General features: G+C 35.7%; 1 protein-coding gene across 2 annotated transcripts in view; it reads left to right on the forward strand.

Moving 5' to 3' along the window:
- FAM114A1 (family with sequence similarity 114 member A1) overlaps window positions 1-16,679 on the forward strand; it is a 29,565-nt gene extending 12,886 nt beyond the window's left edge. For both annotated transcript variants that reach the window (XM_030947834.1, XM_030947835.1), the window contains exons 6-14: window positions 303-437; window positions 2,212-2,364; window positions 4,562-4,685; window positions 6,683-6,768; window positions 7,854-8,021; window positions 9,241-9,380; window positions 10,640-10,712; window positions 12,653-12,706; window positions 14,101-16,679. In XM_030947834.1, coding sequence (XP_030803694.1) covers window positions 303-437; window positions 2,212-2,364; window positions 4,562-4,685; window positions 6,683-6,768; window positions 7,854-8,021; window positions 9,241-9,380; window positions 10,640-10,712; window positions 12,653-12,706; window positions 14,101-14,211 — 1,044 coding nt within the window. In that variant the 3' untranslated portion in view covers window positions 14,212-16,679. The remainder of the gene's footprint in view (window positions 1-302; window positions 438-2,211; window positions 2,365-4,561; window positions 4,686-6,682; window positions 6,769-7,853; window positions 8,022-9,240; window positions 9,381-10,639; window positions 10,713-12,652; window positions 12,707-14,100) is intronic.
- Window positions 16,680-17,356: the final 677 nt, after the last annotated feature.

Here is a 17,356-nt window from a genome sequence, read left to right on the forward strand (position 1 = left end):
CATTTTTACAATTTTTTTAAAATTTACAACAATTGTTACATTTTCTGTGGTGTAAGTAGTTCAATTAAGTGGAAATATTTGTATAGGTTTGGTTTTTTGGGTTTTTTGGTTTTTGGATTTTTTTTTTTTTTTTTGAAAACGTATTCAGAACAAAGTAAATGCATCAATCCTCTTGTTAGCTGAAGTATAGGAAATTTAGGGACCTGAATGTTCAAAGATGGTGTCTACAAAAACAATCCTCTTTACAGTTCATATTACTCTAAACTGGCAAGAAAATAACCACAATGCATTATTTTATACAGGGGAAAACTGTATTATCTGGAGGCTTAGATGCTTTGGAATTTATTGGGAAGACAACCATGAATGTCCTTGCAGAAAGCGATCCTGGATTTAGGAGAACCAAAACACTGATGGCAAGAACAGTCTCACTATCTCAGGTTGGATATATTTAAATACTACTCTGTCAATGCAATTTCAGATTCTTTTTCCAGAATTTCAAGGCCTCAGGGAGAGGTTTTCTTTATTGCAGTAGATGCTGGCTGGGTTGGAAATAAATATTAAGCTTTACAGTTGCTCTACTTTATTTTTCTTCATAGAACCACAAAAGATAATGTAAAATCATCTTTTCTGCATAATCATATATGCAATTGCTGATTTAAATAAGATAGTATATGTGGTGATAAATCATTACACTCTGGAGGCAAAATAAAATTGTTGGTGTTTTGGTAACAGCTGTATATAGATATCTTCCAGCATAAACTTTACTATGCTGTTTTCCTTGTCAATCACTAATACTGGAATATAACATATGTCTCATTAGGAATTAAACCTATAAAAAGTTGTATCTCAGTGTCCATCTAACTTAATGGTATCCTTACACAGTTGTGATTCATATTTTCAAGCTCAGAGATGAGATAAAAACAGAAGTATAAATGCTGTCAGTACAAAATTATTTTAGTTCTCCAGACCCTGAAAGGAGGATAAACAATAGACATTGAAAACAAAGTATATTTACTGCATGTTTACTTCTTGTAGAGAAGAGTAAGGTATTTTTTTTAATGAGATGTTTCATCTTTAGTGTTTGTCATTGGAAGAGTTAACAGACTTATACTGTTATAGAAGATCAAAAGCAATTAACTCTTGTTGAGGCCCACAGGGTTAAAATGAGGTTTTGAGAATGTCTCCTTTAACAGCATGCATGGATTTGCACATAGAATCTGAGGCAGCATGCAGCATAAATCAGTTCTCAGGGGTTGCACTATTGCTTTTCAGTGATTTGTTCATAAAACTTTGTGAATTAACTTTTGAAGATGGAGACTTCAGAGGAAAAATGTACTGTAGTGTAAATTTTAAGTCATTTGTACTAAACAAATCACTGAAGACAATATTGTAGGAATTTTGAGCAGTGGAGTAACATAAGTGGTGGGAGTTCACCTGTATTCAGAGACTTGCATGTGACCTAACATGTGGTTCAGATATATTTACCACCTTTACTGTAGGAAATTCATGAGAGATCACTTCATCCAGGAACAGAAGGAAGGAGGAGAAGATCCTATTGGATATCCTATCCTATCCTAGTCTATCCTTCTTGTACACTCATGGAAGTGTATTAAAATCCCACCAAAATATACCCAAGTATATAGAGGGTAGTTCTGCTCCATCTTTCGTATAAGTCATCGATCTCTTTTGTCAGTCCCTCTGTCGCATAAAACTGACTTTAGTATTTGCTAAGAATATTTTATAGAAAATATTTATGTAGGTGCATTATTTATGAAAGATGGTGGATAGGTCCTGAAATTAATACTCTTCCCATTTTGTGATCTGTAAAAAGAATTGCATGGCTCTTTAAGGCTGCACATGAAATAGTCCTTTCTCTTTCATTATAATGGGTGAGGAAATTTATTGTATGGTATCTGTAGCTGACATTGCTTTTGAAAATACAAGCAGGATTTTTTTTTTCATTGTATTTTAAAGAGAGATAGTTAGCAGTTACCATTGGGAAAACCCTGCTTAGAATACTATATAAATATTTTATCAGAGAAAATTATCAAAAAATAATTTAGCTATTTCATCTCTAAAATTTTAGCTCTGCAGGTGTGATATAGTCCCAAATTTTATTACTACTTCTAGACACACAGAAGCAGATAATAATAAAATCTGTCACACTTACAGTACTATCAATAAAACATGGAATGATGTATATTTTTACAGCTGTTGCGAGAAGCCAAAGAAAAAGAGAAACAGAGGCGGGCCCAGCAAGTTACAGTAGAAAGAACAGCGCATTATGGACTACTTTTTGATGAATTCCAAGGTTTGTCTCATCTTGAAGCACTGGAAATCCTGTCAAATGAAAGTGAAGCTCAGGTACAGTATGCACACAGCATAAATTAATATGGTTGGTAAAAAAATTTATAAAATAAAATTAATTTTATTCTGCAGATGCATGTAGAATGAACAGTAAGTTTTCCATCGAGTTCAGAGAAAGCTGAATTGATCCTATGGGCTGGCTCTGGGTTTTGGAACTCAATACATCTAAAATATAACTACAAGATTAACTCAAACTTCATAACTGACAGATATTTTTGTTAGGACCATATGTAGTCTGCCATGCACAGCTTGTAACACTGCAGATGTCTTTCAAATTCCTTGCAGAATTTGCAAGGTTGAAATCTTTTGGTTGAAATCGGGTACAGATACTTACATTCAGGAAAGTACCCGTGGAGGCTGCTGAATTAAAATTAGTTCCAGGTTACTTATTCAGTTCTTATTGTGTTACTTTTTAAAGTTACATAGAACTACACCAAGAGATTATTACTGGAAGTATACAAATGTCTCTCTGAAGATGGTAATGTTAATAAAGCCTATCTGATAAATATGTGTTTCAATTTCAACTCTCAATTTATTTGCTCTGCTAGTACATCAGTAGATTGCTGACAGTGGACTAATAGAATTCTGTAGATTAGATTCCTAGTGGTGGTATTTTTGTATTGAAACAGTTTTCTAAATAAATTTCTTAAAAACAAGTTTTCTTTTTTGTTTGTTATTGTAATTAGCATTCTTTGCCCTGTGGGGTACTTCTTAAAATATAACCAACTTATGTTTTACAATATTTTATTTGCTCTCACAAATAAAAGAAGCTTATATTAATAACAGGTAGATACTGTCAATGTTATTTTTATTTTTTGTTATTATCTAGATGAAAAATTATATGTTCAAACTACACATGTAAGGTTCAAGGGTCTGCTTTTGGGAGCAAAAAACAAAACCAAAAATCGCCAAAAACCCCCACCCACTAAACAGGAATGAGATAGATATAGATAGATAGATAGATAGATAGATAGATAGATAGATAGATAGATAGATAGATAGAAAGAAAACAAGTTCAGGTTAATTGCATGTGTCAATAATATTTTTATTTTACTGTGAAATACCACAGGGGAAGCCAGACATGTGCAGGTTGTTACCATGAGGTTTCTGATGCACTTCATTTATGTCCTAGACGTGTACATAGTCCTACTCAGTCCAACAGGATTGATTGTGTGGGTCAAGTCCAGTACTCAGATAAATGTTCCACTTACCATGCATAGATGCACACAGACACAGAATACAGAAAGAATACTGTAGAGAAACTTGAGACCACTTCTGACAGCCCAAAAGCCACAGGAGAGGAGTGCAAGAGGTACTGAAAACATGTATGTTTAAGCTTTTATTTTACAAGTTTCCATTAAAAGGAGTTCCCAGTTAGCCCTTGAAATGGATAGTGCTATAGAAAGGGGGGAAAAGGCTTTATGTAATCCTTCCCAGCCTGACTGGAGTGCCACAGCTGTGTCTTGGGTTTAACCCTGAGCACAGGAGCTGGACACAAGGACACACCAGTAAGAAAGTAACAGCTCTGTCCAGCCTTGCATTAAAGTAGAGTGTGCCTCTGTCCAACAGGCTTTAAAAAAGCCCCTTGAAACAAACATAAAGGTAAAACTTTGTACCAAGGGGAGTAAGGGCATTTCTCCTGGCTTCCATAGGCAGAAGGAGCGCTCTGCTCATGGAGTTAACACCATCTAACACTGTAGTACAAACAGTGCTTCAAAGAATCTGTTTCCATCCCTCTTAGGTGTGCCACCCTGTTAGATATGCAGGGACTTGCAGTTAGCTGAGACATGCAAAGACCTGCCAATGCATTCTTCAGAACAGGTAGACTGTCAATAATTTTGGCTGCATTTTGAAGGCAACCTTTTCCATCTCTTCCCATGAGTGCTCAGACTAACCATTATGCCTGTGCTCTTTTTGCCTGCTGCCTTCAGCCAGGCAATCCCAAAACAGGTTGCAGTTAAACCACAGATTTATAGTTCAAAACTCATGTTCTGGTGAAAGGAAGGGACCTGATGATGTGGCAAGACTAGTGTAATTTTTGTGATACTCAACAAATTCTGTTGACAAGATCTAAAAATGTCTAAGCTGGGAGATTAGAGACAAGATTTGAACATAATGGAAGTTTCCATTTCTTAGTCTATTTTGGATTCAGGCTCTAAATTAGCATTTAGTAATACTGTCCTTTCTTTTACAGATTCAGTCACATTTATCAACACTTGATGGAGAACAGTTGGAGACTGTGAAAAATGATTTAATTGCTATAAAAGAGATCTTTGTTCCAAAGGAATTAGATGATGAAGTGGTGCAGGCGCAAGAAGGTAATTAGAATTACAGACTTAACCATATGGATAATTGCTACGTCTTTATCCAGTAATTAAAAAAATTCCAGTCCAAACTGTATAATTTCTGATATCCTAATAGTCTTCATAAGGTAGTTACTAAAATGAATACTCTAAAAGTTCTAGAAGCTGATCAGTGCTTAATTTTGAATTTATATTTTAACTGAAGTGTGAATTATGCAAGCATAAATAAATATTAAATCATTTTGCTATATCATCAATGAAAGCAAAAAATGGAAAATAATAACTTTTTTGATAACTGAACTTTTCTTACAGAAATTGTATAATCTGAAAGTTTTGAAGTACTTAGAAATCATTTTCTGTTCAGCAGCTTCACCCTCACTCTGCATCCCCCTTTCTAGATGGGGGAAAAGATTTGAGTATCATAAAGAAATTTAAGAATCCTGAATTTTTTTGAATGAAAGTGACTTTGAAACACAGTAGCAAGCTGCTTTATAGGTTTTGCTTAGCAAGATGTGGCACGTGGAGTGTGAGAAGGAGGTTAGAGCTTATGCTGATAAGCGTTTCCATAACTGAACGCAGTTATGGCACAGCATTGAAGAGAATGGGCTGAGCTCCCAAAAATACAATAAAATGGGTAGGTGCTTTGGTTTGGGGCAAAATGTGTGTCTTAAATGGGTCCGAAATGTTAGCAGTTCCCCAAACAGGTTAGAACAGAAGGGTAAGAAGTCAGCTTACAGGCAGCATGGTTCATGTCTCATGGCCTGTGAGATCCATACCAAACCTCTTAGAGCTAACAGCAAAAATCCCCTTGACCTGACTGAAGACTGGATTATGCCATTGAAGGCCATATTGCTGTGTTTTGGAAACAAAGATACATAAAAGGATATTTTCCACATCCTTTTGGTCTTCTCTAGGTTACTTTGCCCATAAAAGCTCCATTTTGCAAGATGGTGAGATAAGATTTCTTTAGCCTTCAGAAAAGTTAGCAAAACTGTGTTAACATTCACATGTTCTAACAGGAGAGCAATTTCTTCTCAGGCTGCTCTTTCTGGCAGTGCTTACTCAGCTTGCCTGATCCCTCTCACAGGAAACTCACTGTTTCTCATTGAGGGGAACAGCAAGTGCTCAGCATAAAGTCTTAGTGTGGTAAAGTTTTGTGCTGTTTTTTTTCCCTCTTACTTGCTCTTTAAACCCCATACCTCTATGGAGTTGTGCAAAATAGAAGGCAAGAAAATGTATTACCTGCTTAGGAGTGAGGGTTCACGAGATGTCTGTTGTTCCATGATTTCTGTGGAAAGTTGTTCCTTGCTTTGAAACCAGCTCCCAGGAGAAGCTCTGTTTCTTGCACAAAGTGATGTTTTCTCTGAAGGTCAGAAGTTCTGTTTTTTTCAGTAAATCACAACTGCTTATCCTGCTCCTTGAAACATTTACAAGGGTTTTGAATGGGCTGCAATCAAGGCAGTGAGCACCTTAAAAAAAGAGACCAAACCAAAGTGTGCTGCAGATTTGTCCTTGCAAAAGCAAACCACTCCTCAGTAAAACACATTCCTTCCTCCTAAGGCTGCGGAAACAGATCTGACTGTTTTCTGGTACAAGTAGCAGAAGGCCACACACATACCCTTCCCTCTAATGTTTCCTCTCTCTTTGATTATGCAGCCCTTTCATGCATTTTTCTCTGCAGCTTCATTTCAGTTGTTTATGAAATAATGAGGAGAATATTTGAAGAAGTGGCTTTACCTACATTTCGAAAGCTTTTAACACCAAAAATTTCATACGTGAGGTTAAATAAGACAGTAACCACAGTGAACAGTCAATTGAATGTCCCAGTTATCAATAATTTTGGTGCATATACGTGCACACTTCCACACATTCCTTTCTTGTGCCACAGTCACTGTTTTAGTGCTGGAATACTTGGTGAAACCATTTCACTGGATGTATTTGATCATATAAAATACTATAGCAGTAATACTCTAACTACAGCAGTAATACTCTAATACTGTTATTTCTTGCAGCAGATACAGGAGAAGAGTTTGTCAGCATGCTCACAGAACTGCTGTTTGAATTGCATGTTGCTGCTACTCCTGACAAGCTAAATAAGGTTAGCACCTGTTACTGAGCTGCCTTCAGTTTCTTGGGCAAAGAAGGAGGGCTTTGTTCTGAAATCTGACACAGGGCAGTGCCCAGTTCACTTCAAACAGCTCAGAGAGCAAAGTACGGTGGGCTGAGACTAAAATGCTGAATATAGAAAAGCTTTCACAGAAGTGAGATTAATAAGGCAGTGCAGTTGGATGAGCCCTTTCCAGTGTTAGAAGGCTTGAATCAGGGGTGTCTCAGCAGAACAAGGCTCATGGGAACAGCAGATCTTATCTTACATACTGGCAACAGAAGTCAGGTTCAGAATCATTTTGCTTGCTCTAAAAGTGAGTTGTGTGCTACTCTGTGTAGCCAGAGAGCTACTACCACAAAAGTGAGATGTCTAGGAGCTAGTCACATAACCTAGTCACATTTGTACTATCAGGTCCCTTTAAAGCTGGTTCATCTGCTGGTCTTAAGCTCAAATGAATATTTATCTCTCCAGCTACATAGATAGACTATGGATAACTAGCTTAGGCTTAATGTGTTTTAATTTGATTTCATGTTAAAAAAGAGACATCACAAATTTCCTACTAAGCATAGCAGTAGTCTGAAGTTGTATAAAGTCTCAGGACTCTTCAGCTTTGATCTATTTGCATGCCAGGGAAAGCCGCTCAAGATACAGTGATTTTATATTTAATTTTCCTTTAAGAATTTAATACATCTCTTCTACCTCTCCAATTTTTTTTTTCTTTTTTTAGACACACTTCTTATTTTCTTATTTGGGACACTGTGTAAGAAAAATTTCTGTGTAAATTCTTTTGAACAATAAAGGTGAAATATTAACTTTGGAATTAACACCAGCTGTATGTGTTGGTTAGGAGAATTATACCTTTAGAGGAATTATCCCTGGATGATACATCTTTATGCAGTCCAGAATGCTTCTCCCTACAGTTTCTTAAATGTATACTACTTAAATGCCACTCAGAGGTTTGATACATTTCTGAGTATAAAGAGGAAGTCATTAAATGTATTGTTAATTCATGTTCAGGAATGTCATCTCAATCTCTTCTCAAATGGAGCTTTGGGGTTGGGTTCTTTGTTTGGCAGGCTAGGAAAAAAGCTCATGAGTGGCTGGAAGAAGCCAGTTTGTCCACCCCAGTAGACATAGAAGAGGAGCTAAATGAAAAACCTGAAGAACCTGGTGAAGAAAAGACTCAAAAAGACAATAAAATTGAGAGTGATAAAACAGAAGTAGACAAAAGCAAAACTGTGGAGGTAAAATAACTTTTGGAGGATAAGTTTCATTAAGTGATAAGATTGTTTCTTTATGTGTTGGCTTTATCCATCATCCTTATTTTTTAAATTCATGGAAGTAATAAGAAATAATAATACACAACTATTCACTGTAGACACAGTTGAAGACTAAAGTACATAAATATTCTTACTGTTATTCTGTTTCCATAAGTAAATATCAAAGTAACAGGTTCTCTATCCCATTGTTTTTATGGTTTTATATCTGTGGTTTTGTGTGTAAGCATGTGTATACTCAACATACAGTGAGCTGAGGGATGCTGAGGTGTAATGCCAAACATTACACGCACACTGAAAGTTGTATCTCAGTGTTTCTTAGTATCTCCTTCTCTCAGTGACAATACATGGGAAAATGTTCAAACTATTTAAAGTTTCAATTGTAAACAGAAAAAACAGAAATATTATTTAGGTAACTAACAACTGTTCATTTTCTTTATGAAAGATAGGTCTTAAAGCTAAAAATGTTCATTTAGACAGTTCTGATAAGGTTAATTGTGATTGAGTATTTTCTGTCAGGTTAATAGCAATATTAAATGTGGTTGCTATCTTTGTTGAAATTGTTATTTCTAATTAGAAATTATCTGCCATGTTTCCTTACAAAAAAGTCTAAAGAAGCAGACAGAATATATACCCTGTATATGTTACAGATTTTTATGTGATTGCAGATTACCAGCTGGCATCAGCTTGTGAAAGCTGTAACCCCATAGTGCTACATAAAAATTTCTATAATTGTTGATAAAAGCCAATTTTTTTATTGGGCACATTATCTATTTCTGCTCTAGAGATTCAGCTAAGGGATGACTCGGTACTTTTGGCTCCATATGAAAATAGTTATGATTATAACTTATTCTAGAGTTTAGGTATCTTTCTGTTTGTTAGGACGAGGTTTAAAAGTGGTATGTTGGAAAATCCAAGAGCCTGACCTAGTTCCCAGCCAAATAGATGGTAGACTCGATCTTACTAATTTTTCAGAGCAAGTAGAATGTCTGTATTTTATAGTCTGTGGATATTTAATTTTCTAGTATTGTTTGTGAGGATGGCTAATTTTACTTCACCATGTATGTGTTGGTATTTCCAGTTCGGGTAGGAAGGGTTCCTATGTTTGAAATTCTTTTATATGTATATACCTATAAACATATTTATCAGTGTTGTTATTATTGATTATATTATTCCCATTTTTAAGGAAATCTACATGCTGTCCATTGAAAGTCTGGCTGAGGTAACTGCTCGTTGTATTGAACAGCTTCATAAAGTAGCAGAATTAATTCTACATGGGCAGGAAGTAGAAAAAACAGCTCAAGATCAAGCAAAAGTACTGACAAAGTGAGTATTATGTACTTCATATATGAACATTTGACATTTGCATAGAACTCATGAAGTTCCATTTAGCTTGAAGGCTAAGTAAGTTCATGGATCAACAAACAGCACTGGATTTAGGGGTCCTGGTGCTATATTTTCTCATGAAATCAGGTTCTATAGGCTACCTGTCATTTTTTGACATGGCTGACATATGTATGTGTTACAAAAACATTACCTATACACAGGCTAAAAGTTGTTTCTGCTCCAGCAAGCAAATGTGCCAACTTGGGTTGCATTTCCTGTTCCCTCTGCAGAAGATACTGTGCTTGCATATATGGAATTTGTTTTTAGAGTGTATAACGCAGTCCTATTATCTGCCAACAGTTTCATTATCTAGTGTTTACCTGCCAAAAATATACAAAAATCAATCTGTAGTTCTAACCAATAGACCACATTTTTTAGCAACTTTGTAGTTAACCATAGTGAAACACCCAGAATTTCAAGAAGCCAGTCTGTCTAGTGGGACTCTAAACTCAAATCTCAAGCTCTCTGTAGTTATTAAGTCTACTGATTTCAGTAAGTTTTCATGTTAAGATATTTTAAACAGTTGACTCCTAAGTAAAATATTTAAAATTTAAGTGCTTATCCTTAAGAATGCTACTAAGAACAGCAAAGTCGATAGGAGCACTTCAGTCTAAAACAAAGCACTTATTATTTTCCAGAATCAGAGCTAAGGTTCAGTGCACCTTGCAGGATGAGGCCCTATGGGATACACTTGGGAATGTCTAGGAAAACAGTGAAAGATCTCAGAACAGAATTGTTCTCTCATATTTTAACCACAAGTGGTCTTTCCCTTTTAGCACAGAGTGGATGTTTTGTTGTTCAGTAGAAAACTTCTCACTGTTCTCATTCAAGTTTGATTTATTTCCAACAGTATTCCCAGAAATTGTATTGCTGCAATCATCAGAAAAACCATAGTTAAACTAGAAGTTTATAATTTAAACAAGTGAAACATTGCACTGTCGAAAAAGACTGGTATGTGAAACAGAACATCATTTTGCTACTGTAGTCAGCAGTGGATTTTTCAGGGAAGGAATATAAAAACTTTATCATTAACAGTTTATGCCTAAATATTTTTAAAATATTTAGAAGCAAGAACATCTTTGTTAAGAACACGTTTAAGAACATCTTTGCTTCCAAGATAAAGTTTGTCATGAGGTTTTTATCTATTGATAGGCCAAAGATGTATTTTTATATTTGTCTCTCTTGTTTTTTTAAACCAGTTTAACAAGTGCCATGTGCAATGAAGTTTCATCTTTATCAAAGAAGTTTTCTGATTCTATAACAGCAGCTGGGGTAAGATGACAGCATTTTTTGTAGCATTTGGGCGTTTTTAAACATAGTTCACATCTTAAAACAGAAGTTCATATGTGGGTCCAGAGGCTTTATATCAGCAAAGAGGCCACTTCTTTCCTCAGATCAAGCACACAGAGCATTTTTACAGCAGGGAAAGTTTATAAGCCTTGATAGATGACACCAGTTCTCTGCCTTGTAAAATCTCTCTCTCTAGAAACCACTTCCTGTTTTTCCTGATCACCACTCAACACTTCTCACATTGAAGGGCCCTACATTTGAAGTTACACAGCTTGATGATAATTTCTTCTCTAACTCAGCCTATCCCTTTTGAACACATTTGTGTAAAAGTCATCAAAAGTCAACCTTAAGATGGTTTCATGAGTTGTCTTCTTAGCCTTTACTAGATCCCCTGGCTTAGCACTTCAGTTTTCAAAAGGTTTAAGAGATTAGAAAATCTGTTTGGTCAAACTTAAAAAAAAATTACTCTGTCTTCTATCACAAGATATTCTATTTAAGAACATCCATTTATCTGTGAACATCTTTGCTAGAAATAGTATCCTGCCTTTCAAGATGCTTCAAGGATGACTGACATCTCAGTATTATAGCAGGATTCAGAGGTAAAAATTGTGCTGTTGCTGAAATCGTCTGTAAACATCAGAGAAGAGCTAATTCTGGTTCTCCTGATTGTTCCATGAAAACATGAATCTAATTCAAATGAAATTTTTCCAGTTTTCCATTAGGTCTTCCAGGACATCTCTGAGCGTGTTTTTTCATAGTTATTTGTTAAGGTGATTTATGTCTTTCCTTTTATCATGAATAATTTACATAACTTCCAATTACTGCAAGGAGAAAATGCTTATTTTACATTTTGGGATTGTACTTTAGCATATATCTGTGGGACACTTGAAATAAATGCATGCACAAAAATATAAAAATACATTGGATACAAAATATTAAACTGGCCCACTAAACAGTGCATTTTGTAATGGATTTTCTAGTAACTGAGAGTAAAAATGTAATTCTTGTCTCTAACCATCTCTCCTTGGTTCTGCCATCTTTCTTCAAACTAAAATTAAGAAGTTTCATGTTTCTGTAAATCTGTAATATGAGAGCTACAAGGTTGTAAGTGGAAATCCTTCAGTTAAATTAATCAGTATTGTGTTCAGTGTTGAAAGAAAACAACTCTTGCTGGAGGATACTGTTGTTCTAAAAAACCACATTGCAAAGAACAGTGAGAATAAAAAAGGGAAGAACTTTTGCCACTTTAAAAAGTAGAGAAGCTAATGAATCTTGATTTTCTCGCCTATAGTAGTGTCGCTACTCATTGTATCCGTCTTCCTATCTGGTGGTTGAGAGGAAGGTCATGCATGCTGAGCTGTTTCACTGGCCAGCCTGCACTGCCCAGCACATGTGCTGCCTCCAGTTTGGGGATCTAAGTTTCACCTGGTTTTCCTTCTGTCAGGGACCTTTCATCTGGTCCTAACCACAGATATTTGTGTAACTTCTAAGAACTTCATTTTTCTTCTGACGTGTCTGTTTCCTTTTGGTGTCCTTGAAAATGAGCAAGGGGTTAAAATTCTTGTGGGATGTGAAAAGGTCACTGATAGAGGATGGACAAATAATGTCATTACATAAACCTCACACCTGGAGGAAAGTAGGCAGTTTGAAACTCTGTGGTACATGAATTAATGAAGAAGTAGAACCCTGGGCCTCAGGGTTCATTGTACACAGAGCTCATTGTACTTTGTGATAGAAATGCATAGGGTATACTGAGGTGTGGTTGAAATGCAGAAACTGTTACTAGCAATGCTGAGATAAACAGGCTGAGTAAGAATCAAGGTGAAAGAAGACCTCTACAGAATTCATAAAACCACATCTCAGTATATTTCTGTTAAGTGTATTTCTTGACCTGGCTTTTCATTCTGTTTTCTGATTTACAGAGCAATATGAAGGCAGAGGTTCTTAACCCCATCATCAACAGTGTGCTATTAGAGGTAAGCTCCACCTCTTCACATTAGAAAATGTTCTAATAAAATTATTTTAAATGAGACAGGCACATTTATTTCCAAAGGCAAAACTATTTAAAAAGTAATGACAGTATCATTCTGGCTGTTCAGTGCCAGAACAAATTTGTGCTCAGCCTCTCCCACAAACATGGTAGTAGTCAGGTTGCATTTACTGAGGATTCTTAAGGCTGTATGACTGAAGTGAGGCTGGCCAGCTCCGAAACTCTGCTGCTGTCAGAGCACAGGAACACACTGGTCAGAGCACAGCAACAAATTGCAGTTTCAGACTATTCTTTCCTTTAAAATTTGGATTGTAGGTATGCTACACTGTTTCTCATCTGCAGGCATTTTGATTTTTACAAAGATTCACAGTCTAGCAACAGCCTTGGTCAGCACATGGATAACCATGTGTCAGACCACCAAAATGTTCATGAATGATTTCTTTTATTTGACACCATGTTCTATTTTTATTCAGAAAGGCACAATGAATAAAACATACTTCAGTTTTACCAAGAAGAGGTTGAGATGAAGTAATATCCTCATAAAGTCCTAAAACTCATAGGAACTGCAGCACAAGTTTTTAACTCTGTTAGATCACACTTCCCTTAAAACATAAAGAAACATATAGAAGTGACCATATATTGTCATTCTGTGTTTAATAGCCGCATTCCCTTAAAAATAAGGAGAAGATTGCTTTACAGTAGGGAATTTTGCACTGAATTAACGATACCTTTAAGGAAAATTAAGGAAATTTGAATAGAGCTGTAGTGAACACACCCATGCAGTTCCTTTTGTTATAGGGTAAATTTGCTGTAGCTGCTGACTTACCTTCCTGTGCTCCAGGAACTGCAAAATCTGGGAATATCTAGAATTGTGGAATACAATGTTTTGTACTTCATAAATCCCATAGTTGTATACAGTATGTATTAATACAGTCTAGGATCATGGAGAATTACAGGGCACTATACTGTTCAGTATTAGAAATTCCAAAAATAGCACCACATGTTCAAACCATTATAATTTGAACTGTTAATTTCAGTGACACTTCTCCTACCTACAGCAAATTCAAAATTAGTTCAGTTGATGGAAAGACTAGCTGGTTTGTTTTAAAAGTCAAATCTGCTTCTGAACACTGTGGCATTTTATTCTACTTATGTTACCAACAAAACTGTCTTAGAGTTCAAACCTAGCAGCAGTTAGATTTTTCTATATTTATTCAGGCTATGCTATGTACAGATTCTAAAATCTTGTGTGAAGACAATGCTAATATAGCATGCTGCAGATGTAAAAAAAAAAGAGGAAAAGAAAAAGAAAAGTCCAGTGTCATTCCTGAAGTACATGGCAGCTGTACTGATGACCCACATGTTTTCTGCCCCCTTTAGGGCTGCAACAGTACTACTTATATCCAGGATGCTTTCCAGTTACTGCTTCCAGTTCTGCAGATTTCCCATATCCAGAGCAGTTGTTCCAAAGCCCAGGAGTTGTCAGCTTGAGAGCAGCCACAGACCCGAAGTCTTGAGCTGTGCCAAGAGAAGAGCTGGTACAAGAGATGTCTGGCCACTAGAGTTCTTTGAAGACACTAAATGCGGTTTTGCACACACAGTACTGAACATTTTAAAACTCTTTCAGACTTTAAGACTTTAGAAGTAGTTAGTAAAGTGAGTCATTTCTTTTCCAGTGCAGTTCATGCTTTGCATTAATTTAAACAGAAGTTTACTGATATTAGCATTGACTTAAATATGGATTCTAAATGTTGACCCTTTCAGTTGTAAACAATGTATGAAACAAATTGGAATGTAAAGTTTCTTAAAACATTTAACTTCAAATTACCATTTATATGTTTGTATTGTAACTGCAGTTTAAAAACTATATTTCAGAAGATGGTTTCAGTATTTGATTTTTGCCAACATGAACAAATTACCAAAGTGTTGAGCTTGTTAAGTATTATTTCCAGTATGACATATTATTAATATTTATAATATGATGTTATTATTTCCATAATAGCATCATATTAATATGTACCACTAACATAACACTTTGTATTGAAGAAATTATACAGCAGTAGGTATTAACTTTACTAAGTGAAAATTATGGAGGTTATGCATAAAGAATTATACTGAAAAGAAATTTTCTGAGCCAGTTAAGATTACGGTATAGCTCTGTATTTGCTGACCCATAAGTTTATATTAATTTAGGTCCACTTCATCATTTCAATGGCTGAACAACACAGGAAACAAAAGTAATATTTTTAATATGCAGAGGATAGAAAATTTCCCTTTCGTTTGGCAATCCAAACACCTGCTGAACAGCCTTCTCTCAGATGTACTACTGGGTTAACACTTTGGGGTTTACGGATACCTACAGTTCAGAAATAGAAGTTGTACCAAGAAGTTATGGAAGAATTCCTTTGGGTGTGGAGGTCATATGTCAGAGCAATCATCTTTTTTCTGAGGCAATAGTTAGGGCATAAACAAGCAATAGGAAGGACATTTCATAACAACACTAGCAACCGTACTAATTTGTCCATATCTTTAGTTTAAAATACTGAGCTTGGACCTAAGAATTTGTTTAGGCTAGTTTACCTCTTAGACAGGAAGAGCCTTCCAATATTTTACATAGCCTGTTCTCTTGAATTTTTGTCATTTATTGTGTTTCTTTCCATTATTCTGTATTTTTCTCTCTTGGTATACTCATTAATTGTATTTAAATGCTAATTTTTATAGTTAACATTTTAATATGTTTAAGCATAGTTCATACATCATAAAAATAATTAAATAGAGTGTGAGGCAGTTTCTGTGTTTGATAGGAAAGAGAAACCGTGCATCTGCTTTGCACATGGTAACTTTTTTGAGTCCAAATAAGTGGACAGAAAGGTCTTTTTGTGTTTTACACTACTGTTCCTCTGTCACACTCATGATGACTTTTCCATTTTTTGTTGTTTAGAGATGAAATTTTCCCTATCCCTGAAATAAGGTTTATTATGCAAAATCTATTTCCTGGCACCCTGTAATTTAACAGACATAGAGATATCTTCCTGGGTAAGTAGAAGATGTACAGTCTTCAAATTCATTTGCACAGGCTGAATATAATATCAGAAGCCTCAGGGGATAATGTTTGAAATCCCTGAGGGGCTTTCTTAAGACAAAGATTGCTTGTCTGAGATATTCCTTACTAGAGGTTTCATTGTCTTGCTTAAATTATGCATTTATGAATAAAGTACCTTACCCTGAAGTAAAAGAAGCTATAAAAAGTAACATGGAGATCTGAAGTATTTACATCTGTACAATGTAGGAAGGGGAACAGGGCAGTATGTAAGCATAGGGATACTCCCATCTGATGTTAGATTCAGTCATCTTGTCCTAGGAAAACTGAATGTCATATCTTTAAATCAACTTTAGGTTGACTTAATAAATAAAATTCCAGTAGAAAAGTACTGTATGGATGTAGCCAGAATATTTTGTTTACACTGATTTGTATTTTTCCACCAGTCAAATAAATAATTTGAGGTACTGAACTGAGACAGTACAGTAAAAGGGATTGGTTTGAAGAATAATGTGAGGGGAGTATATTCTCAGTGAAGTAATTTACTTTCTGATTTTTTTTATTTACCTTTGGAATGATGAATGGTATTTTACTGTGGGACTTACAAAAACAAAAGTTGCCTTAAACTTTTAATGGATAGTGTTCTTTCTTTCATCACTGCCCTTTTCCAGGTTAGTACACTGAGCCTTGGCACTTGGCAAACTATTAGATTTTAAGTACTTAGGAAAATTACCTGTTTTCTTGAGGAGATGTGTTTTCCATGGCATTCCATTCACTTTTGAGCACACCCACTCTGTTATGCAGCAACAAAGGAGGCAGGCTTGTGCATTGACTAAGTTCAAAATTTGTTGGGATGGAACTTAAAACAGTGTCGGCATGCCTACAGCCTTGCAGATGATTCACAGTTACAGGTCATCCCTGAAGAACGAGCTGGAATTCAACTGTTAAAGAAGTAATTTACTGAATATTAAGGATACTGACTTCTTTTTGTCTTGGGTTTGGGGATTTTTTTGGGTAAACAAACCAAAGCAAGCTGAAAGTTGTTCACTGCTTTTTAGGGTATAGTTTATTCATGTGTAAACATCCCTTCCCCATGAGTTCCTCCTACACTCCAGCTTCCATTGCTAGAGACAGCTGAACAAAAGAACTGTCTCTTCCACTTTTTATCATGCTGCTTAAATCACCCACTGAAGCCTTTAATATCTTCTTCCAAAATGTGCCTCAGTCATATCATACAAAATCACAGTCATTACCAGTTGGGATGCTTTTTAATGATGTGTGTCACCAGTAATGTCCAGTGTCACTCACCAGTCCGGATTTATAACTATTTCACAGAGTCTGAAACACCACAGTATTTGAATGACAAATACAGGTTTCTCCCTTTTTGTCTGATTCACAGAAGTGTTTTTATCATACAAGCATTCACCCAGCTCATAGGATTATCTTTGAGACATTCCAGTTCTATTTCAGGTGACAGCCCCATCCTTTCTGCTAGTCTCAGAAGAATGTAGAGCGTGGAAAAGGACTTTTCTGAGTTCTTTTGAAAACCATCTCAGAGGAAGGCTTAACATGATGCCATCAGCCAGTCTGACCTAC

The sequence above is a fragment of the Camarhynchus parvulus genome, chromosome 4, assembly GCF_901933205.1.
Source record: "Camarhynchus parvulus chromosome 4, STF_HiC, whole genome shotgun sequence".
NCBI lineage: Eukaryota > Metazoa > Chordata > Aves > Passeriformes > Thraupidae > Camarhynchus > Camarhynchus parvulus.